Source organism: Martes martes (assembly GCF_963455335.1).
Source record: "Martes martes genome assembly, chromosome: 6".
NCBI classification, from domain to species: Eukaryota; Metazoa; Chordata; class Mammalia; order Carnivora; family Mustelidae; genus Martes; species Martes martes.
The window spans coordinates 52219168-52246494 of NC_137893.1; the positions used below are offsets into that span (position 1 = coordinate 52219168).

The following is a 27327-nucleotide window of genomic DNA, read 5'->3' on the forward strand; positions in this document are numbered from 1 at the left end:
GGACAGAGCCTGGATCTGAATCTACTTCCCTAGTTCCAAAGTCCCTCCCATAACCACTACAGAAAATGCCTTTGTCTCTGGGGTAAACCAAAGACAGCTTATGTAGCAAATCAATATTTGTTTTCAACTCCTTTTGTGTTATAATCTTATAGATTCTATTCTGAAAGAATCTGTCTAATAATTATATACCTGAATACGTTTTTCATCATCTTCCCTTTTCTTTCTCTCTTCTTCTTCTTGTTTTCTCTTTGCTTCCATCTCAAGTTTCCTAACAAAAAATAGAAAACTCCTCAAAAATGTTATAGAAAAAATCCTTCAGAAGGCAATTTAACTATTAATAAACAGAGGTTATAGAATGAGAACTCAAATTAACCTCCTGGCTATATATATTATCAGCTTATTTTAAAAACACAAAATCTAACTCTACTGACAGTAATCTTTCTGTAATAAACAAAAACAAATACAATTATATTCTGTAACTTTTAAACATGTAGATTAACTTGGTTATAAAGCCTACCTGCAATCCCGATCACATGGTCCTCCCTCTCCTCCTCCCCCAATTAAACAACTCTTACAACTCCTGACTGCCCTATGTGGCAACCTTCCATAAAGCTGTTTCAAAAATGCAGAAAAGTGTAAGTGCCCTTTTTCTTGCTTATAAAATAACAAGTCACAGCTTTAAAAAGAAGTTAAGAAATCATCAGGTGTAACAGTCTAACCAAAAACCCCAGATTATAGTTAAAATCATTATGTTGGGCGCCTGGGTGGCTCAGTTGGTTGATTGACTGCTTTCGGCTCAGGTCATGATCCTGGACTACTAGGATGGAGTCCCACATCAGGCTCCCAGCTCCTTGGGGAGTCTGCTTCTCCCTCTGACCTTCTCCTCTCTCATACTCTCTCTCACTCATTCTCTCTCAAATAAAGAAATAAAATCTTAAAAAAAATTTTTTTAATCATTATGTTATTATTATATAATGAACTTTTCTCTATTTTTAAACTAATTCTAAAAAATCAGTGTTTTAAGAATATAACTTTTAAAAATAAAAATATTCATTAACCAGCCTCAACACCAAGAATTCACTATTCTGTTAGTTTCTAATTCAAAACAACAATATAAATTTCTTACATCCGCCTTTCCTCCTCTTCCTTTCTTCGACGTTGTTCATCTTCTTCACGTCTTTTTCTTTCTTTTTCCATTTCTTCTTGAATACGCCTCAGCCTTTCTGCTTCCTCTTCCTGCTGTTTTTTTCTCTGTAATGCACTGAGAAGTTCCTCTGAGCTTTTCACTAGTGCATCATATTCTCTCTGTATTTGTTCCCTTGTCATCATAGTGGACTTAAAAAAAATAAGCATGTACTTAAAAATTATCTTCTGCCACACAATGTGAATATACTGCACACTACTGAATTATATATTTTAAAATGGCTAAGATGGTAAATTTAATGTCACATACTTTTACCATAATGAAAAAAAAGTACATACAGCAAAGACTGGAAAAGTTGGTAAGCAATAAGGCCTTTATCTTTGTTATACTATTTATACATTAAATAATGTTCAAAAATTTTTAAGTTATCTCTCCAGACAAACATTTGAATCTATTTCCTATTAATCAAGTAATCAAATATCTAAGGATGTACTGTAGATGAAGTAACATACTGTAGTTGAAAATTTTGTTTTAAGGAATGATTTGCTAATTTTGCTTTTGTTTACAATTCTTTTTTTTTTTTTTTAAAGATTTTATTTATTTATTTGACAGACAGAGATTACAAGTAGGCAGAGAGGCAAGCAGAGAGAGAGGGAGGAAGCAGGCTCCCCGCTGAGCAGAGAGCCCGATGCGGGGCTCGATCCCAGGACGCTGGGATCATGACCTGAGCCGAAGGCAGCGGCCTTAACCCACTGAGCCACCCAGGCGCCCCTTGTTTACAATTCTTTAATAATAAAGTTCAAATAGTACCTAAGGAATATTTAAGATATTAAAAAATACACCAAAACTATTGGATGATATTCCTAAGTTAGCCTTAAAAAATGTGGCTGGGTTGACCTTCATCAATAATACCACATACACAGAAATGGCTACTGACAGATTTGTAAAATCAGTTCAGTTTATCCAAAGCATTTTCATTCTTCTCTTGCACTGCTTTTTCCATTCTCCCTCCAAGATTTACCACTGTCTACATAAAATATCTGCAGATAATATGATAAATTTATAATACCTTGCTTTAAGGTATTATAGCCCATACAACAGCACTGACTCATGGATAAGAAAACATTAATACCCTAAAATATAACAGAAAAAGGTTTGAATAAACATGTACTATAACTAATCAAAACATAAGCATACCAAAAACATGTTCAGTCCCACTGGTAATTAAATAAATGAAAATTAAGACAAAAAAAAAAAAAGAGGCCCATTATTTTTTCCCTAAAAGACTTGAGGGAAAATTAACTGCTAAGCTCAAAACCCCTAAGTAGTTCATGATATAGCCAATATAAAGATAATGTAATAACAGGAACAAGACATACTATAACAAAAGGGGCACAAAATTAAATTCTGAGGAGAACCATATAAACGTGCATCTAAAAAAGACTGGAAGGTGACTATGCAACAGAGTAATAGCTGAATGTTATTGTTGAGGCTTAAGGGGTTTTTGGTGGTTTTCTCCAAATTTTCCATAATATTACTTTTATAATTTGAAAATTAGTTTCTGAAGGTAAAAAAAAATGAGACAAATGAAAATAACTCACATTACTCCTGTCTCAGTAATGATTATATAAAAGCTTACTAACAGAGTATAGTATTTCAGTTACTACTTTGGGTGGGAAGGAGGACTTTCCTAACAAATGAAACTGCATAAAAATTATCTTTTCAGTTTTTTTCTTTCTATAAAAATTTCAAACACAGAAAGAACAACATAATGAGAATCACTTGCCATCACTGAGACTCAACTTGTGCAACATTTGTATTTTTTTAAAAAAGAGATTTTTTTTCTATAAAATTCAATACCAATAACAAGCGTATTAAATTATAAAAAAAAAAAAGCCATTTGGATTAAAATTACATACCTTAATTTTGGCCATTAAAGCATCAATAGAAATTTCAAGGTCCTTGACCTGTTTATTCACCTCTGGTTTTCCATCTTTCAATGCACTGACAACTTCATTAAATTTATCAAGTCGTTTTTTCAGTGTGCCCACCTTAACCAGGCCATCAATGCTGTAAAGATAAACTTCATCAGAGTTTAAATTCACCACTTAATGCTATGCATACATTTTTCATCTTAATAAAATGCCAAACATACTGCTAAATAGGGTATTTCAGGGACACCTGGGTGGCTCAGTGGGTTAAGCCTCTGCCTTCAGCTCAGGTCATGATCTCAGGGTCCTGGGATCGAGCCCCGCATCGGGCTCTCTGCTCATCAGGGAGCCTGCTTCCTGCCTCTCTGCCTACTTGTGATCTCTGTCTGTCAAATAAATAAATAAAATCTTTAAAAATAAATAAATAAATAAATAAATAGGGTATTTCACTTCTGTTTTCATACTATCCAGGATTCTCTTTTTTAGATCTCTTAATGAAGGTAAAAAAGAATCAAGTATGGGTATGAATGACACTGATGCCTATCAGTAATATTTAGCCTTCTATATTTACTCTGAAAATTTGAGATTTCTAATTATAGAACTTAAAAGAGTTATCTAATCTCTTTAAAAAGGTTTAGGGATTAACAATTATTCAGGACTCTAAGTTTAAAAAGTCTAAATTAATAAGACTCAAAAATAAAGACTAAAGTTATAGTGAGACAATATAATTCCTATAGATAATCTTGAGAATTATGGTGAAAACATTAATGAGGTTTTTTTAAAAACAATGCCAATTTAACATTTTGATTATCAAGAAACTCAAGATAATAAAATACTCAGAATAAAAGAGTTTCTCTTAGCCATTTATTTCAACCTTTTATAGTGTTTACATTTTTTAAGGTACTTCATATCCTTTTGTAGTATGAGGCAAGTAATAAAATACTGAATTAGTTCATTAATTAATTTCAAGTACATAATAAAAAATCACAAATAATATGCCTTTTTACAAAGAACACGAGAATGGAGAAAACTCTAAGAGTGTCCAAACTGCTCTTCATTATGACTTTATAACCATTTTGTATTAGGGTAAATAGGTTTAGTAGGATTCTTTAGGCACTATTCATCTTACCGAGGTTTGTGTCTCCTTTTGCAAAGCCACATTCGAATAGTTTTTTGCATTTTAATGCAGGCTTCAGCTCGGTATTTTATTTTATTTTTCACTATGTGTAAGAGGAAAATACAATGATAGACAATTATTCAGTTTATATCAGGCATATCATATTCTTAAAAACCGCTCATTTCCACAAAGCAATTTTCAAGACACATGAAATTGTGATGAACATATTATACCAGATAACAAATCATGAAGTTCAACATTTCTTTAATTCCCCTTATTTCCTAAAATAAAAAGTATATCATGTGTGTGGCTAGATTTACATTTTAAATGTGTTATTTCCTTATTATGTCACACTATTGCTTCCCAAATTGTCCTAGGAAAATAATAGAATATTAAATATTCTATTTAATGTTAACAGGTCTGGCTTGGAAAAAAAGGGTTCACTTGTCAAATGAATTTAAGAAAAGCTGTATGTTATACCACCTGTAGAAGATTCACAATGAACACACATAGTGAAGCCTCTGAGAGCCCTACAGTAAAGGGATCTATTTAACTTCAGATATCCGGAATATTCTACACTAATCTGACCTTGAAACATTTTTTTCAGAGCTTCTCTATAAACATCCTGCAAAGATCCTGTCTGGTTACTGCTTACACCATTGCACAACACAATCCACAAATGGTGTAGCACAATAATTTAAATATAATGTGTTTTCTACCATAATGCAATGTATAAAGCTGAAAGCACTGAACTGTAGTGACAAATGTGTTTATATTTTACTTAGAAAACTTGTCGGAAAAAGAACTGTTATTTTTTTCTTTCTTATTGCTTTCTTTTTATCTATATACATGACCGTCTAACAAAAGACCTCAATAATAATCTTTGTGTGCGTGGTCCCTTTTGGTTATGTCAAAGGGACTTACTTTTCTCTTAATAAGATATATCTTACTTAATCCTTTTCAAGTGCCTAGCACTGGCAAGTGGGGAGATGCAACGACAATTATAAATTTAATCAAGTTACCGACAATAATTCTACACAATTAAATATTTGCCACAGACTGTCAGGTAACCCAAAAACATTTTGCCCCTAATCCTTGTTTTGGGCAGAGATAAACAGTGGCTGTGACCTAGCAGAGACACAGGAAGTAGTAGCTCAGTCCAGTGAGTCAGAGAACAGGGTCTAAAAGAGCAGTGGCAGGAGCGGAGGCTAGAAAGAGAAGCTGAAAACCCCACTTCACAGGGTCTTGAAAGACATTCTAAGACTTTGCCCTATATTATAGGAAAGCCTTAATAAAAGGCTTTTAGTTTAGAAGGAAAGTCTGGGAAGAGTACTCCTAAGAAGCTGAGAAAACCCAGTTTGGGAGCTACCGAAGTTATTATGTGAGCGGGAAAGTGGGGTACCACTAAGACCCTGGCAATACAGAGGAAAGAATGTATAGTATTTGGGAAAGGAATCAACAGGATTTGTTCACTGACACAATTTCAGGGACAAGAAAGGACAGACAATTACAATCTTGAAATTTCTGGTGTGTGAACTGCTGATGCCATACAGATGGAAAGAGAAAAGTTCTGGCTGAAGTCTGAGAGATTAGGGGATGATGTGGAGGGAGGGAGAGGAATCAAGACCATGAGCTCTGCTTCTGTTTTGTTTAGGATATGATGAAAGTAATTCTCCCATAATGTATCTGGATAGGAAGATAAGTAACACACACACAAAATATTTTCTAAATATTTACCATGTACACTACATGGAGGTGTTACATGGAACCAGGAACACAGCATGAATAAGCAAAGTGGTCCCTGTGGCCCAGCACTCACCACTGTGATAACTGCGTAACATTCCATAAACCAATTCATTTCCAAAATAATTATAGATCTTGACGTAAAAGAAAACACCTACATTTGATGACTGAGAGTGAGCACCACTGAACTTTCTTCCAGCGACTGCAGATAAGCCAGTGATTGACTCTTTTAACCAATTCTGCTAAATGATCAGGATCAGACTTCATGATCTGATCAAATTCTGCAAACTAGGAAATGAAATAATTTAGCATCAATATCAAAAGACAAATGTGTTTAAACACACAGAGAGATACAAAATAACCAGAAGTCAAGTCAAAAATCTAACTTCCTGGAAATGATCACAAACCAATTACAGACACAAGTCTCAGCAAATTCAGACATATTTAGCTATATTTTGCTGCCTTTCTCTTCTTTCCTTCAGCATCCTTTTTTGGAGGGGTAAAAGGGCGTTACTCATTACTAGTTAGCAGATTCAATAATAAAAGTAGAAAAAAATCTTAAATGACAATTACAGATGGTTGTAAAAAAAATTTAACCAAGGAAAGAATGATAAAAAGGGCTAATATATTTCTGAATTGGCTCATCCACATACTTATGTAGATAACTGTGTACAGTTTCTGACAAGTAAAGGTCATCCGTATAATAAAATCAGGTACCACTAAACCTATTGACTTTCCCAACCTCCATCCTCATTTTGGTCAGATATAAGAAATCACTACTAAGAGAAAGACAATACAAATAAAAGAGCTACAAGGCTATTAAAAAATAAAATGCATTATTTTCACAACTTACCACCAAATTATAAAATGATTTCTATCCTTTATCAAATACCTCACGACAATATACTAAGGATGTCACAAACCTATCAATACAAAGGCTTCTTATAATCAAAAATAAAGTTAAAGGTAACATAACAAGAATAAAGATCTTTGAAAACCTGCTTTATGTTTTCAACATATTCTTCTGATTAATTTTTCTCAGGGCAAATAAGACCAAGTGTTTTCTCAGGCTATTAATTCTAAAATTATTACTATAGCCCTGAAATAAGAGAAATGTTGAACTTATAAATATGTATGATTATAGCTAAACCAACTATGAATATATATTTGTTTTCTTTTAATTTTTTTTCTTTTATATAAGAAATGGTATGGGTCCTCTGCAGTAAAAATATTCAGAGAGAGGTATTACATAGATTTTTATCTCATGCCCAAAAATGTGAAATTAGATTATCATTAATCCAGCTTTCAAGGCAGTAGAGATATTTATTAATGATATTGCTAAGTCAAACAAGCATAGTTGGCTATTATTTAATTATAGTTGTGTTTAAAATTATGAGGATGCTATTATTCAATACAAAGTTAGGAATGGTGACAATATTACAAACAGACTGTGAATAGCATTTAGATGTTTTTGTTTTGTACATATTTGCTATGAAATACTCTATAAGTCAGTCTTGTAATTTAGTACAAAAATCTATAAATACAAAAACTACAGGTTAGTCTAATTATGTTACATACAAAAGTACATACATTCATTCATTCTGGGGTTTGATGGAAGTTGGCACAAACTTCAGTCCAATTTCCTATACCTTATATGACTATCATATGCCAATAAAACTTGTTCTTACAAGGAAGACTCAAAGGTACTGCAAAATTTTTAATTATTGAAAACTGAATTAATGTTTTAGAAAAGATTTTAGTAAGTATTTTCTGGTAGGGGCGCTCTACCTCAGTGGTAGAGCATGGGACTCTTTATCTCGGGATTTTAAGTTCAAGCCCCACATTGGGCATGGAGCCTAATTAAAAAAATAAATTAAACAAAATAAATTTTAAAAAATAAATTGTAAGTATTTTCTGGTTAATCCTTATTTAAGCAAAAAATCCAATTAAACAATGCCCTGATTCCAGTACTTTCGAATGTGAAATAGAAGTTGTAAAACTTGTACAAAATATTACACATTGCAAACTTCTCACAGGTAGGGAAATCGTGTGTGTATATACACATACTGTTAGTGATCATAATTCATGAATAACACAAATCACTAAACACAAAAATACACGTTGACTCCTACTATGCATATTCATCATGTTAAAGTTGAAAATAAGACATATTTACCTTGCCAGGTCTAAAAAATACTTTTGTTAATCCAAACTTGTAGTCAACTTCATTTAAGCCCAAAGCTTTAAAAAGAGCCTGAAAAATAAAAGTTCAAAAGTTAAATGCCAAACAGTAATTAGTAAGAAAGATAGTTCATAGCTAAGAAATTTCAGTTTAGGCAGTATTTGTACCTTACAAAACAGTCTTGGGTCTAATCTTGCAAGTTTATCTGGCATATACTTTTTATACATGTTGTAGAGTTCATGAAAGGAAGCTCGTGATGGGAAACCACCCTGCATTAAGTCCAAAACAGACACCATACCTAGATTCATAAACAAACACAAATTATTGCCAATCTCTGAACAGAAGTCCAAAAAGAACTTGTAAATGATCTAACAATTTTACAAATTAATATTTAGAAAAGGGCAATTTACAGGAATCATCAACAACAAAATATTACATAGGGAATATCATACTCATATTCAATAAGTACGAACGTACCCGCTACCTAAAACTATTCTAGCAAATTTCCTCAAAAATCAGCTTTCCTAACCATTTTCTAGGGATAAATTACTGGTCCCTAGAAAGCTCAAATCTAGTTTCTTTTTCCTGCTAGAAACGTCTGTCACAATCAATAGCATATGAGGTAAAGGCTTGCATTAAGCCACTTTCCCGGTTCTGAGGCTAATTTTAGAACAAGATTCCTGATAGAGTCCCCAAGAAGTAGCCAGACACATTTCCAAATTCTTACCTATGCTTACACAAAGCAAAAGTAAAAGAAAGGAGAGCTCACTATTTCACTATAAAGATCCCCTTTCACTCACCTCTTAAAGAAACTAGTCTATTTAGAATGAATATTCTCAGTATAACTTTAGTAGCTTGTAATTTGAGCCTTGAATCAGTATGAACTTTTCATGTTAGGAAAAGTATGAAGTAGTCAGGGGAAGGCTCAACAACTATAGATAATGCTAGTACTTTTATTTATAAAAAAGACCTAGGTTTCACTCTCTGGGACTTTCAAATCAACAGGGATAAAATAATTCAACAAAAAAATATTCGGACAAATGGCCAGCCATTTAGAAAACAAACATAACAGTGGATCCCAATCTCATTCCTTATATCAAATTAAATTTCTGGTGGTCAAAAATTCAGGGGCGCCTGGGTGGCTCAATGGGTTAAAGCCTCTGCCTTCGGCTCCGGTCATGATCCCAGGGTCCTGGGATAGAGCCCCACATCAGCAGGGAGCTTCTTCCTCCTCTCTCTCTGCCTGCCTCTCTGCCTATTTGTGATCTCCATCAAATAAATAAATAAAATCTTTAAAAAAAATTTAAATTAGCAAAATGAAACTACTAAATTTTTTTTAAATGAGTGGATGTTTATTTTGACATAATCTCATAGGAAAGATATATTTTCTAGGCAGTCAAATTGGATTTTAACCTATTGACTTTTAACCTACCTGGCAAAGGTATAAAAGACCAATGGTATTCAGGATTGATGACAATGTAAGAAAACACACACATATACTAACAGTGGGGAAAGTATACCAGTGCAACAATTTTGGATAGCAATTTGGAAATATTTATCCCCTTGACTCAGTACTTTCTACTTCTTTGAATCTATCCTACAATTTATCACACATGTGGACAAAGATATTCATAGAGAATGCACACATGTCCACTGCGTCACTGTAATGGAAAAAAAAAACAGAAACAATTTAAATATCGATCAATTAAATTATGTTACAATCATATGGTAGAATATGATGTATTCATTAAAAAGAACATGGCAGAGATTCAACCAGTATAAGAAATATACCCAAAACAGAAGTAAGTGGTCATCCCTGAGAAATGAGACTTTTTACTTACATTATTCTGTACTATTTGATTTTCGTTAGAGTCAATTATGTAACTACTGTAATTTTTAACACGAATTAATGAAGCACATAAAGACAATCATTCCTATGGAAAGAAATATCTAAAACTAAATCTAATTCGTTCTGGGCTCTGCTAGGAGAAATTAAAAGTTTGGTATTGTTACAATTCTTGTCCATTTATAGCAAATAAACAAGTACCCTAGGGAATGTATACATCTGCCACCTCTGAGTCTCTTGGCTTGCCCTATAGCTGAAGACAGCATACGAACTGTCTGACAAAAGTTCATTAAGAATATCATGAAGCTTAACAAATTGCCAAGCCATGGACTGCTTTCTCAGCACCTGAAGCTAATTTACAATAAAGACCTTTCAACACTTAAAAAATAAAAATTAAAAACACCAAATCAAGTACTCTTCCTTCTAGAAATTTCCATTCCCTGGCTCCTTCTCTGAGAGTTTGGTGAGGGGCTTGTTGATGCAGTCTGACTGGTTATACTCAGAATGCTTTTTGTTGCCACAGACAGGAAGCACAACTCCAAGGTTACAGAGGAAGAACATCTGCCTTCTCTTATCCTCCCCTACTTTGCTCTGATGTTGGCTGATGAGAAGCTAGTAATTTTAGTAAATGATGTCCTAAATGAATTAATTCTCCTTAATTTGGAAAAAAATAATGAAAATAGAAAGGCAGTGTAGAATTCAAATCTTACATGCCTTTAAAAAAAATATTAACATATAATGTATTATTTGTTTCAGGGGTACAGGTCTGTGAATCATGAGGCTTACACATTTCACAGCACTCACCACAGCACATACCCTCCCTCCCCAGTGTCCATAAGCCAGCCACCCTATCCCTACCCCCTCAACCCCCCAGCAACCTCAGTTTGTTCTGTGAGATTAAAGCTCTCCAATGGTTTGTCTCCCTCCCGATTCCATCTTGTTTCTTAAATCCCTTTATTTTAGAAAGCTTCATAAATATTTTTATTTCTACTGTTTTCGGTTTTTATTTTTCTCATTACGTGGCCACATGACTAGAACCAATTCTATTCCATTTTACTATCATTATTACTTTAAAAAAGAATCAAACTACTATGAATTCGTGTCATCTATTAAGCTGCCAACACATCTTAATATCTGAAATACACTGCTTAACTGAAAGAGAAACCCCAGCTAAAGCATCTGTAACCCCACACTCTACCAAATTATTAGTATACATAGCTAAATGTAAACATGCTTGACTTGCCAGGTGTAAGTCAAGATGATCACTTACAAAATAAATGATTTATGATATTAGGCTAAAGTAACCCTTAAGAGAAATTTAAATGAGAAAAAAGCAAACTCAAAACTACCTGAAGAAAATACTACAAAAATACATCCATACTGGGGCACCTGGGTGGCGCAGTCTGTTAAGCATCCAACTCCTGGTTTCAGCTCAGGTTGTGACCTCAGGGTCCTGACATCCAGTCCCATGTTGTGCTCTGCACTTGGCACAGTCTGCGTGAGATTCTCTCTCCCTCTTCCCCTCCTGCTCATGCTCTCTCTCTCTCAAATAAATTAATTTTAAAAAAAAATCCAAACTATACATATGAATACAGCAGACATGAATTATTTAACCTTCCAGCATTTGTTAAAATTATTCACAAATAAATCGTCATATGTACTAGACTGTGCATTTCACTCAACAAATATTTACTGAGTCCAGTGTAAGCTCTGCACTGCTAGGAGGCTGGGATAAATGTGCAAGCCAAAAGAGACACTATTTCTGCCCTCAAGGGATTTATAGATTAGAGAAAAAAATAATTATACAAATACATATAAAATTTATGACTATAATGAAAATGTTCAGCGCCCTTTATTCAGACCCCCTTCTTCTTAGGGATATCAAGAAAGGCTTTCACAAGGAAAGGACAACCAAGCATAGATATGCAAGATGAAAACAAAGGAGAAGCAAGAGCTCCTCAAACAGAGGAAGCAGCATGTACACAGGCCCTGGGGCAGGAGGGAATATGGAGCATTCAATGACAAAACAAAGTTCAGCATGGTTGAAGCACAGAGAAGAGAGACAGTGGGAAAAGATGGAGCTAGGAACGCATGGACTAGACCTTATGGGGCCTCATAAGCTACTAGGACTTTGCTCTTTCCCCTAATAATACTCAGAAGCCATTACACAGAATTTTAAGCAGTAAAAAGATATGCTCAGACTTGAGTTACAAAGCAATAATTCTGGATGTATGTGAAGAACAGACAGAGCAGATGCAAGGAGAATACTTAGAAAGCTACAGCAAAAAGCCAGGTGAAAGATGGTGATAGCTTAGATTAGGGAGTACTAAGACTACACTGTTTGCTAACAGAGCTGATCTTAAATATTCCCACCACAAAAAAGAACTGGTACTTATGTAATCTGATGAGACAGTTAGCTATGTCATGGGGATAATCATTTTACAATATAAAAGGGTATCAAGTCAACACACTGTACACCTTGAACTTATATAATATTATAGGTCAATTACATTTTGATAAATCGGGGGGGGGTACTCACTGTTTAGGAGGTCACACCAGAGGGACTTGGGGAGACTTAGATGGAGAATATGTAACTATGCTGTCCAACATGGCATCATTAGCCACGTGGTCTGTAGTTGTGCTAGCTACATGTGACTATTTAAATTTTAAAAAATTAAATAAAATTTAAAAATCAGTATCTAAGTCACACAGCCACATTTCAAGTGCTCAACAGCCACAAGTATCTACCATGCTATATAACACAGATAAAAAATATTTCCATCAACATGGAAAGTTGTATCAGACAGCACTGGTTAAGAGTGAGAAAGAAATGAGGCCTAACCCAAAGCCTGAAAAACTCTAACATATAATACCCAGGTAAAAGAAGAAGACCCTATAGAGGAGTCAGGAATTACCCAAGAATTAAAGAGAAAAGCAGGGATATGAGCTGAATCAGGAGACAAGGCAAAGATACGTGAGGGGGACTGGTCAAGTCAAATGCTGCTGTGACATCTACTAAGAGACAGGCTGTAAAACGAACGTCTGATTTAAGATCAGGGATATCACGGGTGACTTTATCAAGAATTATTTTGTTGGACTGATCAAGGTGGAACTTGAATTCTCTTGGGTTAAAGAGTGAGTGGAAGGCAGGAAACTGAGAAAGAAAGAATAGACTACTCTTGGACTGAAAGGGAAGAAAAAGTGAGATAAGATATAAGGAAGAAGGTGGAAGGGAATGTGGGTCAGAGGGAATTAAGATGAGGTCTCCACATATTTAAATGGTAATGAGAGAAACCACCTCAAAGGGAATGGTTCAATATAGCTAATCGATATTGAAGATTCATAAGAAGGTAGGAGGGATGATTCCAAAGAATTATTATCTCAACTAAGAAGAGAGGCACTTCCACCTTCTTCATAGGAGGGAAGGTTATGCAGGTAGACAGCAGTGTTTGGGAGCACATAGGTGAAGCTTTCCATCTTCTAGTAAAGAAGTGAAGCTGTCTGTTGGCGGAGATTCAGATTTGAGGAGAGCAGGGTGAGTCTGCCTAAAGCTTATATAATTGTAATTTAAGAAAAAAGTACAAAATTACAAAAGAATACAAAAGCAGGTACAGCACTTTCAAAGCAGCCCAACTCAATGACGGACCCTGAAACTTAAATGACTCTATAATAAATCTGATTTTAAGAGGAACAATATAAGGAGTGAGAAAGACAAGACAGCTTAAGGAAGTATCACAAGCCTGAAAAGATCAAAAGGCAAGGAGAGGACTAATGCCTTGGGAGAAAGTAGGAGTAGAATGGGTGGAGACAGCAGATGGATATGCATGCAGTACAGGAAAAACAGAGCCTGGTGCCCAAGACTTCTGTGACTGAGGAAAGTTAGAATGTGGCCGGTGAGAAATAGGAGGTGGTTTAACCAAGTGCACAGAAGTTCTGCAGCAGCCAAGGGCACTGTGTTTTCATTTTTTTATAAGTGGTAGAGTGAGAGCAAGGACACCAATACCTACCTCCTGCCCCAGCTACATGGGGCATGAGAAATGAACTGCTGCCAGGCTGAGAAGGCCATCTGAAAGCAACCTACTTAAGGAAGACCTAGGTTTGCAGGTAAAGAGTTTTCATAAATTTTACTTCAATGCTGTAAAATTGTTTTATTTCACAATAAACTATACCCCAGTATTGTTCAAATAATTTGTTAGCCATACTTTTCTTATAATTAAAAGAAATAGAAAGTAAAAATCAATCCACTTAAAAACAATCAAGATAACTGTGAGTTGTTTGAAAACACTGTACATAGTAAAGTGTATTTGAGCTAAGACTCCCAACATACATGAATATAAATTACAAAAATATGAAAATACCTGAACATTGAAGTTGAGATAAAATTTGGGCACCTTCAAAGTGGTGGCTTGTCATCTTTAAATTAGGTTTGATACAACGAATAAAGCTTGCACCCTAGGAGAATAAAGGTACTTTTTAAAGACTACACATAGAGCATTCTTGCTTTTCTATTTTTATTAATATCAGTAAATTTCAGACACGTTAACATTAATATTTGAACCTCTTTTAAAATAATCACTAAAGAATTTAAAACTTAATTAGATAGTTTTAAAACTTCAAGCTTGGAATGAATCTCTTCATTATATACTAATATCAGAAAAATACTGGATGCCTGGGTGGCACAGTCCATTGGAAACATGACTCCTGGTTTTGGTTCAGTTCGTGATCTTGGGGCTGTGGGACAGAGCTCCACGTCAGGCTCCACACTAAGCATGGAGCTTGCTTGGGATTCTCTCTTCCTCTCCCTCTGCCCCTTCCATTCATGCTCTCTCTCCAAAACAAATATATCGGAAGAAAGAAAGAAAGGGGGAGGGAGAATTGTAGATTTGAGTGCCAAAAATTGTGTTATTGTAAAAAGAAAATTCTTTCATCATAAAATATTTTAACATATTTAAACAATATATTTTGCAGGATGATATATATATATGATTTTATTCTACATTTAAGTGTATTGATGTGCCATATTTCTGTGATAAGAAAACTGTCCTATAACAGGAGAAATAAATAAAGTTCTGCCTCTTCAAATTTAGACCAAAGTGGGGAGTAAAGTTCAACCTTTTTCATCATTCTACTTCAAAAGTATACAGTAAGTCCTGAAGCTGCACCACTGCACATTTTAAAGTTCTATTTGTTAAACAGTAGTTTAAAAAGCTTTTAAAGGCATTCATTTGGAATCAGTTATGAGATTATGTTGAAAGAGGCAGAAAGAATATATATATGTACACAATGAAACTGTTGGGTATTAAGGTGAATATACTTGACTTCCAAATTACTGTTTCTTTTCACAGGAGTCCCAGCAGAACACTGAATAGCTATTTCAACAATGATACTCATTGCAAACACTTTCAGAACACTTTTTAGAAATACCTTCTTCTTATAAATCACAAAAGTACTCTCCTTATTTTATAGTAGCACTATATTTGGGTGAAAAAAATAAAACACCCTCCTCATCAGATGTGGTTTTTAAAGATGTTTGGTTCATAAGAGATAAATATTTGCAAACAATGAGGACATGTGCAAAAATTTCTTAATGGTCCGCAAAGCCAGTCTAACAATAAGTTAAGCAATAACAGCACCCACAGAATAAATATCTGGCTTTCCAAAATGCCTACTTGATAAGGAAGAATACCTGGTTAGTTCAGCAGATCTATTTAAAAAATGTCTCACCTTGGAATCATGCCTCATTTATATAACCCACATATCAAACTTCTTTCTCTGATAAGTTTTCCATATAAAAAAAAGAGTGAACTGAGGCACCTGGATGGCAAAGTCAGTTGGGCATCAGACTCTCGGTTTGGGCTCAGGTCATGATCTTTGGGTCATGAGATAAGAGCCCTTGCATTGGGCTCTGCACTCAGCTCAGAGTATGTTTAAGACTCTCTCTCCCTCTCCCTCTGCCCTTCCCCCTGCTCCCCCTCAAATAAATAATCTTTAAAAACAAAAAATAAAAAAATAAAAAATACAGTGAACTATTAAAACTAGTTTAAAAAAAAAAAGATCCTAAGAAATTCTGCCTCTATAACAGGGCATAAAGATATCATGTCCATTTTTTCCATATCAATGCTGCCATGCTGGAGAATGTAACTAGTAGAATAATAAAATGAAAATGAATTACATGCATTATGTTTAATCCTAAAAAATACATTTTCTTCTCCACATAACTATTTTCACTTTTCTGAAACTACAGGATTAATTTAATACCATTGAGAGAATTCTGTATATTTCTAAAATCATGACTTCACATATATATTTGACTTTTCTTCAGAACAAGCCTAACCAAAATGACATTTTAAAAACTGATTTTTATTTTTTAAAAAATATTTTATCTATTCATTTGAGAAAGAGACAGCACACAAGCAGAGGGAGAGGCAGAGAGAAAGGGAGAAGCGGGCTCCCCACTGAGATGGGAGCCCTACACAGGGCTCAATTCCAGGACCCTGAGATCATGACCTGAGCTGAAGGCAGAGGCTTAACCATCTGAGCCTGCCAGGCGCCCCTAAAAACTGATTTTTCAAAATTAGGGAATTCAGTTTAAGAATTACTTTCTATGGGCGCCTGGGTGGCTCAGTTGGTTGAGCCTCTGCCTTCGGCTCAGGTCATGATCCCAGAGTCCTAGGATCAAATCCCATGTTGGGCTCCCTGCTCAAGTGGGCAATCTACTTCTCTACCCCTCCCCTGGCTTGTGCTCGCTCTCTCTCTCTCTCTCTCTCTCTCTCAAATAAAAAAAAAAAAAAGAAAATCTTTAAAAAAAAAAAAAAACAATTTCTAATCATTCCAGGTTTACTGTGCCTATTTGAGTCATTACTAATAATTTAAAGAAGACCATTTAAAAACCCTGGATTTTTCGAAGTGTACTCACAGTACTTCGAAGTTTATCCAGAAGCAGATTTAATTGTGTCTGTAGAAGAAAGAAAATCACTTCATTATTTCAAAAAGCAAAAAAGTACACAATGTTATTAAGTTAATATTAGCTCTCCAATATTAGCATAAAATAACATGCGATAACATCAACATACAACACGGTACAATTTAACAACTGATACATAAATTCTTTGACAGTAACATGCACAATATATGGCTAATATAATGCTAAGGACAATAACTTACATGACTCATACAGAACTTATATCATTAAAAGACTGAATATTGGCAACGCTAAAAAATATACATGCACACTTGCAGGTGGGATGGAAGAGCAAAAAGTGTACAGGCAACAAAGGAAGTAAATGAAAATACTGCGGATGCATTCCAGAAGAAATTAACAGGGCAGTACTTGACTATGTAGCAAGCTGGGTGTAGCTGCTGTCAGATTCCACTGAAGAATGAAGACATACTTAAAATACACACTAACGGTATATATTGGAAATGTTTTATATAACACTTATCTTAAATGAAGTTGTCCTGCCTAGCTACAGAAACCCTCTGTTATTTTTTTTTTTAGAGATTTTATTCATTTATTTGACAGAGAGACACAGTGAGAGAGGGAATACCAGCTGGGGGAGTGGGAGAGGGAGAAGCAGGCTTCCCGCTGAGCAGGGAGCCTGATGTGGGGGCTTAATCCCAAGATGCTGGGATCATGACCTGAGCAGTGGGATCATGACCTGAGCGGAAGGCAGACCCTTAATGACTGAACCACCCAGGTGCCCCTCCTTTGTTATTTTAAAATATCTCACATTCCAGTTATTTTTAAAAGCTTGGACAATTTTCTCAAAAACAACTTGACAATAAACACTATGAGTTACTATCTTTTCCTATTTATAATAATATTAAGTGGTAATAATTTATTCTGGTTTAGTAATACATTAATATCATGATTTGCTTTATTTCTCTACAAAGTAAATTATGCAAAATTCTTATGTCAATTTTATACTAAGATGCTTGTTATACTACTCACAAAAAGATAAATTAAGATGCTGATTCTTAAATCAACATAATGGATCATAGCTATATTTAATAATAATAATAACTGGTAGATTGTACTGAATGCGTTCCATGAGTCAGGCACTGCTTCGAAGCTTTTCACAGGCATTATCATGTTTAATCTGCAAACAATTCTAATTAAGGATATATTATTAGCCTCATGTTTTAGGTACAAGCATTAAGAGTCAAGGAGATAACTTGCCTAAGATCATGGAACTAGTAATGGTAAAGCCAAAATTCCAACAAGGCCTAATAAAGTTCATTCTTTCACCCATGATACTGAAGTATACTTCAAGTATCATAGAGTTAAGTCCTAAAAATGAAGTGAATTTCCCAATGGATTAAAAAAATACAGCCATACCCCACTTATCTGGTTGACTGAGTTTGGACAACTTTTATCAATCTGGATCACTAAATAACTGAAAAGCAAGCACAAGAGCCACTAATTTGGAAAGAAAACTGTCACAAAGTCCATGCCTCTTAATCCACAGACTAAGCACAGTGTTCTCCCAAAAAAATGGAGATAGAGTAGAAGTAGCAAAAACAAACTTGAGATTAGAGGGGAAAATGTCAGTTATCAAGGAAGCAGTCAATGGCTGTAAGGTATAAATAGTTTTATGAAACCCACACTTTATTTGTATTTTATTTTCATTTTAAAGCATACAAATATTTATATACATAATAGAGTAAGATTTCCATCAAAAAGGATTATTTTTCTAAAACACTAACAGTAAAAGAATTATGTTCAATAACCTGAAAATGTTACTTTTCAGTAGAGAACTTCTGGTTCTCAGAAATGATGGATAACTGAAGTTCTCAGTGTAAATGCTAGCCTCTTTTGTTTTATTGTTTCAAATAACTTGAATTTAACAAGCTATTCTATTATATTTTAAATTAAGAATTACTAATATTAAGACAATTATCATATGGTTTCACTCATATGTGGAATATAAGAAACATCGCAGAGGATCATAGAGGAAGAGGATCAAGGGGAAAGCTAAATGGGAAGTCATTAGAGCGGGAGACAAACCATGAGAGACTCTTTACTATAGGAAACAAACTGAGGGTTGCTAGAGGGGAGATGGGTGGAGTGATGGGGTAACTGGATGATGGGCATTAAGGAGGGCATATGATGTGATGAGCACTGGGTATTATACACAACTGATAGATTACTGAATACCACATCTGAAATTAATGATAAATGTTGGCTAATGGAATTTAAATTAAAAAGAATTATTAATACTTCATATTAAAGTATCTCATAAAACATTTTTGAAATTTTATTATTAATAATATCACTGTTATAGGTTTTAGCAGTTTAATATGCAAAATATATCCTATTTTGCACATAAGCAATATTTAGACATTTCAAGTCTCAACATAATACTTTAATTCAAAGAATTTTAAGACTGTTTTTGTTTTTATTTATATTATCAAAAATTTCAAGTATGTTCTTACCAGCAATACTACTATAATACTACAGTACAAAAATAATAATAATAACCATTTCATTTAGGCTAATATATTATTTAAGCTAATCTGCTATCATGTGTCTACTCAGGAATTTCAGAGTATCAAAATAAGAGGAAAAAATATTGCTCAAGAGAATTAGGAACTCATAATTAATGAATATGACTTATAACAAAGTTAGACTTTTTATTCAATTACCTGAAAAGTATTAAAAGCTTTCTCTTACATTTATATTTACTTTTTAAAAAATCTAGCTTTATAAACATTATTTTATGAAGGTAGTTATTTAGAGCTTATTTCAATCCACAAGGGATTTCAGGAGCCTTACACTGTTGTTATTATTATAGTATTCTCATGCTTAAATAGTTTCTAATTACACCATTTTGTAATATTTAAAATACTCATAATGAAAGTCATATGCAGAGTTTTCTTGTAAATACAACAACAATATTTTGTGGAAATGCATAAAAGAGAAGTTAATTTTATGTCTTTGTCCTATTTATTATGATTTTTTATTCATTTAACTTACGATACAGAAGTTTTTAAATTACCTTTTTCTATGCTAAATACTCAACAATTCAAACCAATTAGTAGTGTTCCATTTCTAAGACACATCATGTGACAATTCCTTGTCAGACTTCAAGGAATAAATTTCTGATCCAAAATAAACAAATGAGATGTTCTTCAATGTTAAATAAGCAGTTTGAAGGGTTTGTCACACAAAGCACTTATCTTTTACAAAGTTATTAAAAGCTTTAATCAAATTTCAGTGCAATACGTACACCCATAAAGCACAGTGAAAGAAAACACACTGAAAATAAATTAAAAACTGAATCATTGACTTGAGACGGGCTCTTTTTAACATGGCAGCCATTCTATAAATAAGAGTCTATGAAAGTGATCATTTACCTGAAGCCCCTGGCTGTGCCTGCTTTTCTCTCTCAACTCAACTAGTCCTCTCTAGCCATCCCGAGCTGGACTACTCCAGCTAAAACAAAACTGTTGAATGAGGAAGGAAACAGAAAACACATGGGAAAGAGAAGGTTTGAAGGTCAACCAAACAGTAAGCAGAAGCAAGAACATTAGGAGAAGCAGGTATGAATCGGATATGTTAAGCAACAAGAAAGAACAGATTCATAAAATTTTAAGAATTTCTGTATGTACAATTACTACACCTATTTTATGTTATTTTGTATGCAAATATCAACAAGGCAGGGTCTGCTCTTGCATTTCACTCATGGGATTTTTTATTGTAATCTATATTATCCTCTATAAAGTATAAAACAATATATTTTACTCTAAATGCAACAAAAACAATTTTTCAAGTAATAAATTTAACACAAATACCTTAAACTTGTTTCCCACACTGATGAAGCTAAGTTTTCCTGCTTTTTGTTTAGTATCCTTGTTGTTATTTGTGGATGATTCAAATAACTCTCGTATAAATTTATCCCTGGACTCACATATTAAGGATTCAAGAGACATATGTAAAGCATCATTATTTTTTTCCACAAATTGGGTCTGAAAAATAAAGGAACAGGAATGATTCAGTCCATCCTATGGTAATATCCCTTGATATAGCTCTGTTCAATAGAATTTTCCAAGATGACAGAACTGTTCTGTATCTGCACTGTCCAACACAGTTGCCACCAATATAGACATGGAGCACATGAAGTATGGCTAGTGTACTGAGGAACTAAATTTTAAACTTTATTAAATTTAAATGGAAATAACCAGATGTGCCTAGAGATTAACATTCTGTACAGTGAAGCTTCAACTTCAGATGGTTTTCTCTTGGTAAAAGTCATACTCACTGTTTCATAGCACACTGCCCCTGCAAAATGCCGGATAATGAAGCCTTCATCATCTCTGATGTTCCTATGAATTGCCAACTTAGATTTTCTGGGTATCTGAAAAGAGTACGTATATCAGTTATTAAATTATCAAAAACAGATTACATAATTTCCTTTAGAAAACATCTGGGATGTGAAATACTTATATTATAAAGGATATACAGAACTGTACCCCTGAAACAAATAATACATTATATGTTAATTTTTAAAAATTAAAAAAATTACAAAGGATATTTTCACACTTCACACAATTACACAGCCTTTGAAACATCTAGTAAGCTTTAAACTACCAATGAAATCTAGCAAGTATTTGGTTATAATCTCTTAGAAAAGAAAAAAGGACTAAGACAAAAAAAAAACAACACTCTAAGAATGCAAAACAATGGGCATTTTATAAAGTTAACTATTTATGTCTAAAGTAGTGGTTCTTGACCTTGATTGGCAAATTACCTGGAGAACTTTTAAACCTCCTAAATCCCATACCATTTATATCCGATGATTCCTAGGTACAGCCAAGGTCGTTCTAAAACACATCTGAAATCAGTACAGGAACTTTCCCACTCTTACAGGTATACATCCTAACATGTGTATAGAGGAGCCTGAATCTATCTGAAGGACACTGAATCATTTTAGGGTTATATTATCAATTACAGCATCTCATATTTAAAAGTCTCCAAAATGCCTTCACATAAGAGTATACGTCTGACCCTCAAAATAACCTAAGGATAAGAAAGACATTCTCATTTAAAAATGCAGAAGCTTGGGGCACCTGGGTGGCTCAGTGGGTTAAGGCCTCTGCCTTCAGCTCAGGTCGTGATCCCAGAGTCCTGGGATCGGGCCCCACATTGGGCTCTCTGCTCCGCGGGGGCCTGCTTCCCCCCCTCTCTCTCTCTGCCTGCCTCTCTGCCTACTTGTGATCTCTGTCTGTCAAATAAATAAATAAAATCTTAAAAAAAAAAATGCAGAAGCTAAGACTTTGAGAGCCTTACCAGGCCTTTTCTAGGTGAGAGAGCTGGCAGACCAAGGAACCTCTTCTCTGTGAGGTGATAACACCAGCATGAGTCAGAGTGAAGGCTTTGGACTCAAAATGCCTGGCCTGATTCCCAAATCCACCACTTTCCTCACTATGCTACATATGACCGGTCACTTAACCTCCCTGTGTATGTCTCCTCATCTCTAGCATGGGGATACAAACAGGATCCACCTCAGAGAGTATGAGGATTAAATAAAATACTTTAAGTAAAACCCTTAGATCAATGACTAGCACATACTAAGTGTTCAATAGATAATGATTTATTTCCAAAGAATTATAACAAAAGCAATGGTTTATAAAAATTAGAATTTACTGTCTTGCTCTTGTTCTCTTTTGAAACAAGCAGCCAAAGTCCATTCTTGATGTTTTAGCTTGCTGTCCCTGTAGTTATATGTACTATATAACTCTGGGTAGTCTGAGACCCTGGTCACAATTCTGTTGACCAGCAATCAGTACTCTTGTTAAAGGTAACCATGCATCAGGCTGGTCATAACAAAGACCAGTGAACAGTAAATAAATAGGACTGGATATAACACATCTTCAATCATAGCAAAAGTTTGTTGACGATACATATTGTTTTATTTCAATCTCCACTGAAGAGAAACAGCTCCTCATTATAAGAAATATTTAAGAATACAGAAGAACTCCAAGTCAGTGGGACAGGCGATTGTTAGATTCAGTCCCCTTGAGGTTATCATAATTACATTAGCTTGTCAAGGAAATAACATTCAACCTATTTACCTAACACATTCTTAATTTAGTTACTGATGTATGGAAACAAGAATACTTGTCTTCATTCACTTCAGGTCCTAGGGCTATCAAAGCCCTGACTGTTAACACTAGGTTACAATCTCAAAACAATAAACAGAATGGGAGGCATTTGCCACTCTTAAGCACCTTCTCTTCCTTTTCCTGCCTTTCCTTTGTTGTCCACTGTAAGTTAAGGCAGCATCTATATTCCTGGATCAAATTAACATCCACATTTCTCTGGGCTAATCAGTTCTTACTGGGCACAAGGATGGAGGTGTCCTTGTATTACCTCAAGTAATGATGGCTGAGTGTAAAGATAAACACAGAATTAGGTGAATAAGGTAAACCTCAACAGCCACAGGGGCCAGCCTCATGCAGAACAGCCCTACAATTCACTGCTGCAAGGATTCTACCACAGCTCTATATCCCAACAGCAGTTCAGGGAACTAGGTCTTCTAGACCTTTCAGAAATGCACTTCACGGGGCGCCTGGGTGGCTCAGTCAGTTGAGCAGCTGACTCCTGGCTTTGGCTTGGGTCATGATCTCAGGGTTATCAGACAGAGCCCCCTGTCAGGCTCTGTGCTCAGCACAGAGTCTGCTTGAGATCCTCTCTCCCTCCCCCTCTGCCCCTACCCCTGCACATGTGCTCTCTCTCTAAAATTAAAAAAAAAAAAAATCTTCAAAAAGGGGAAGAAAAAAACAAGTGTACTTCTCATTTATTTCTACAGCTCTGTGTCTGGTTTTCCCTTCAGGTAATTCTTCTACTGCTTCAGTTTCTATGTCCCTCTCTGAGTATATTTTCCATTCAAAACTCCCTAGGAAAGAACATTAAAATAAATTGCCTACCCATTATCTAATATGGATTGCTTGCACCAGTCAGTCTCTAAGCCATGAACTTTACTGCTCGTCTTACAAACGTGCAGACTGGCGGCTCTTTGTGATTCTAGGTGCTAACCCCTGGAACGTGATTAAGGTCACATGATAGAAAAAAAAGCAACTTGTGGCCACTTTACTAAAAGGAAGACCATAAAAACAGCAGGTAAACCATTTTGTACATTTTAGATTGATAAAATGTACTTTCTATCCAGCTAAAAGGGTCTTCATTAGATAGATCATCATCTCATCACCCAAACTATACATGTATAAATTCAGTGCCTATCAATTACAAGTTAATCAATTACAGTTGTTCTCAGCCCCATATAATTTATTATTCTAATTATTTAATATGCAGTATCTAGTATATCTTTCTAAAGATTTCTTTTCCCACCATAGAGTCTCAGTTTTGGAATGGTAAACTCACAGTGAGTCGGAAATGTTCTTTGTGCTTCTGGTGAACTGCAGATGTAAAGTGTTGGTCACTTGGCTGGGGAAGGCGATTTTCTTCATCTAAAATATCCAATATCCCCACTAATTTTGCTTCAATTAAATCTATTCCAAAAAAATTAAAATATGTTAGGGTAAAAACATTTTAAAGATATATGAACAATTTACTAATCACAAATTTAAAGGACTGGTCAGAAGCAATATAGCAGATTTGTAAATATCCTAACAGGTACAGAAAGCAGGTATTTTATTTCAAATCTGACAATTTATCCGAAAGTAACATCATATACAGGTTTCCTCCACTATGGAAAAGTCTGCTTTATGCCACTTTGCTTTTACGGAAGACCTACATTAATACCTATTTTCACTAGCTGAAAGAAATAGAAAGAGAATATCTGCACTTACAAAATGGTAACTGCTTCTCCAATTTATACCATTTTGGCTTTCAAAGTTTTCATAAAAATGCTCTATTTTCAGATAGCAGGAGAAACTAATTTAAGTTTTAGAAAAATAACACCATACACATATAATTAATGTAATAACCATTCTATCTGCAAGCTTGGATGAGAGAGGCTAAAGAACCAAAAATTCCTCTTCTCCATATAATACCTACATTCAAAATGAAGTAAAACTACAGAAACTTTCACATGCAGAACTTTTAAAACTACTTTTCAATACTGACTCAAATGTTTCCCAGCAAAACTTCAGTAATAGCATATTTTTATCCTCCTACCATTCAGGTTATTTGAATTTCCTGCTTGTACAAAATAACTATAAAATATAAAGTGCTTAAAAAAGTATATAAAATCTATTAAATGGGACAAGACTCCAAAAGCTATAGAACATATGAAAAGAAATCAAAATTCTAACTGCATTGTTCAGAGAATGATACTTTTTAGGCAAGTGGTGATGGTGAAAGGGGGGCAGCTGAATTAATCTATAAATGAGTATTTTGATAGACATAGAAGGATATGAAAGTGGGCTGAAAGATAAACAAAATAGGAGGAGTTCCAGCGAAGATATAAAGTCAAAGGCACAGAGATCTGAGAAAGGCTGTGATGTGTAAAGGAAACACTCAGTGAGCCAGCTAGGACGTAAAATGCTTTGGAAAGTTGTATCAGTATAAAGCATTATTACTATTACTATTATTATACATTGTCTCCAAATGTAGCACATGAGTTACTGACTCAATTGTCATATGGAGTTTTGAAAACAAAGTCTGCCCAACAGTTGATTTTCATGATGAGGTAGGAAAGAAAAGAAAGATTGAGCACTAGGCTGGAGGGTGACAGGGAAAGGTTTCCTTACTGATAAAAACAGAAACCCCATTCTCCTGGCTGCACTGCATTATCCAGATATGACACATGAAACTTGTGAAGCTAATTTGCAATGGATCAGAGGGTGCTGACAATGCAGAGAACAGAAACAAGGGAACTAAACTACAGAAGAGTCAAACGCTGAAAAACCTCACTCGGAGCCTGGCTAACCTATGGGCTTCCTCAAGTGAGATAATTTATCTCTTTACTACTTAAGGGATTTAGTTCCCGTCTTAACTTACTCACTCACATGTTGGCTGTTTAAGAATGAAAATGTTCATCACGGTAAACAAAAGAAATTTTAGGAAAACTTTCACCAATGGCTGAATTTGATGCCTTGGTAGGAAAAAAACTTCCTGGCAGAATAAGAGAAGTAAAACTTCTCTCAAATACCAGAGTTTCAAGTCCCATAACAATTAGTATGAATCACAGAGAACAGAAAAATTACTAGTAAAAGCATGTACTATATCTTCCCATATTTTCCAAAAGCAGAATTAAAAAAACCACATACCTATACAGTCCTGATTATCCACATAATGCACTTCATTAACACCTAAACCTTCTTTTTGATAAAGTTCTTGTTCCTAAAATAAAATAATCATAATCACAGATATGGAAATACTGTTATGATATGAAACGGTGTGCTTTGTGCCACTTCTGCTCGTAACTTTTGTTGATAAGTCCAGAGTACAAAGGCTCATACCAACTAGTTCAGGGGTTAAGGAGACTTACAAAACATTAGGGAAGAAAGATCCCTGCCCCTAAAGCAATGTAAAGTCAGAAACTAATGGCCAACATACGATTTACATATGTGGAAATGTTCCCACCTACAGATAAGCACACTTTTCTTGAAATATGCAGAGAAATTACACACACAGATCTGTTCAAACTCAAGGAAAGGCCAGGCTCTGAAATATCTTCAGCAATTTTAAAGTCAAACTTATTAGAAAAATAGACCAAGAGTCAGCAAACTTTTTCTGTAAAGGGCCAGAGAGTAAATATTTTCAATTGTGGGTCACATGGTCTTTGTCAAAACTACTCAGTTAAGCCACTACAGCACAAAAGCAGCCATAGATAACAGTTAATGAAGAAGCATGGCTGTGTTCCAATAAAACTTCATTTGCATAAATAGGCAGCCTGCTGGATCTGTGCCAAAGGCCATAGTCTACCAACCCCTGGAATACACAGAAGAACGTTAAGAACTTGCTGTGATAGTTTTTAAAAGTTTAAAGAACAGCTAAACAAAGTAGCTCCCTTTGACATGAAATTTCTTTCTTCTATTTCCTCAATAGTCCAAAACTATTGTCCAAAGATAGGAGAGATTTTTAACATGTACACACAGGCACTAAAATCAAAGAAACAGCAATTAATTGCAAATGGGCTCTAGTAGCTACACAGTGATACATACAAGGAATATAACATTGTAAAAAGTTAAGTGTAATTTGAAAGAATAATATACAAGTTAAAGTTAAGTTCCTACATAAAAGTCTGGTACCTTCTTAAAGAAAAAAAAAAAAAAGGATTTATCAAAGATGGGTGAGCAATGCAATGAGCTTAGGTTGATGTATATTTTAATCTTTTTTCCCAAATGTTTAAATATTTCCTCCCACAAGATATACTAGAAAAGGTTTCTATCATTTTA

General features: G+C 34.6%; 1 protein-coding gene across 2 annotated transcripts in view; it reads right to left on the reverse strand.

Annotated features, from left to right (window-relative positions):
- MYO6 (myosin VI) overlaps positions 1-27327 on the reverse strand; it is a 148559-nt gene that overhangs the window by 18385 nt on the left and 102847 nt on the right. Inside the window, exons 15-27 of one of the 2 annotated variants that reach the window (XM_080805710.1) lie at positions 26197-26269; positions 24347-24474; positions 21225-21320; positions 20758-20931; positions 16880-16918; positions 14322-14415; positions 8285-8415; positions 8112-8189; positions 6094-6223; positions 4205-4295; positions 3064-3214; positions 1127-1335; positions 190-268 (exon numbers count right to left, since the gene is read on the reverse strand). In XM_080805710.1, the coding sequence (XP_080661836.1) occupies positions 190-268; positions 1127-1335; positions 3064-3214; positions 4205-4295; positions 6094-6223; positions 8112-8189; positions 8285-8415; positions 14322-14415; positions 16880-16918; positions 20758-20931; positions 21225-21320; positions 24347-24474; positions 26197-26269 (1473 nt within the window). Of the gene's footprint in view, positions 1-189; positions 269-1126; positions 1336-3063; positions 3215-4204; positions 4296-6093; positions 6224-8111; positions 8190-8284; positions 8416-14321; positions 14416-16879; positions 16919-20319; positions 20410-20757; positions 20932-21224; positions 21321-24346; positions 24475-26196; positions 26270-27327 lie in introns of those variants that run through there. The other variant, XR_013966971.1, reaches the window with a different exon arrangement.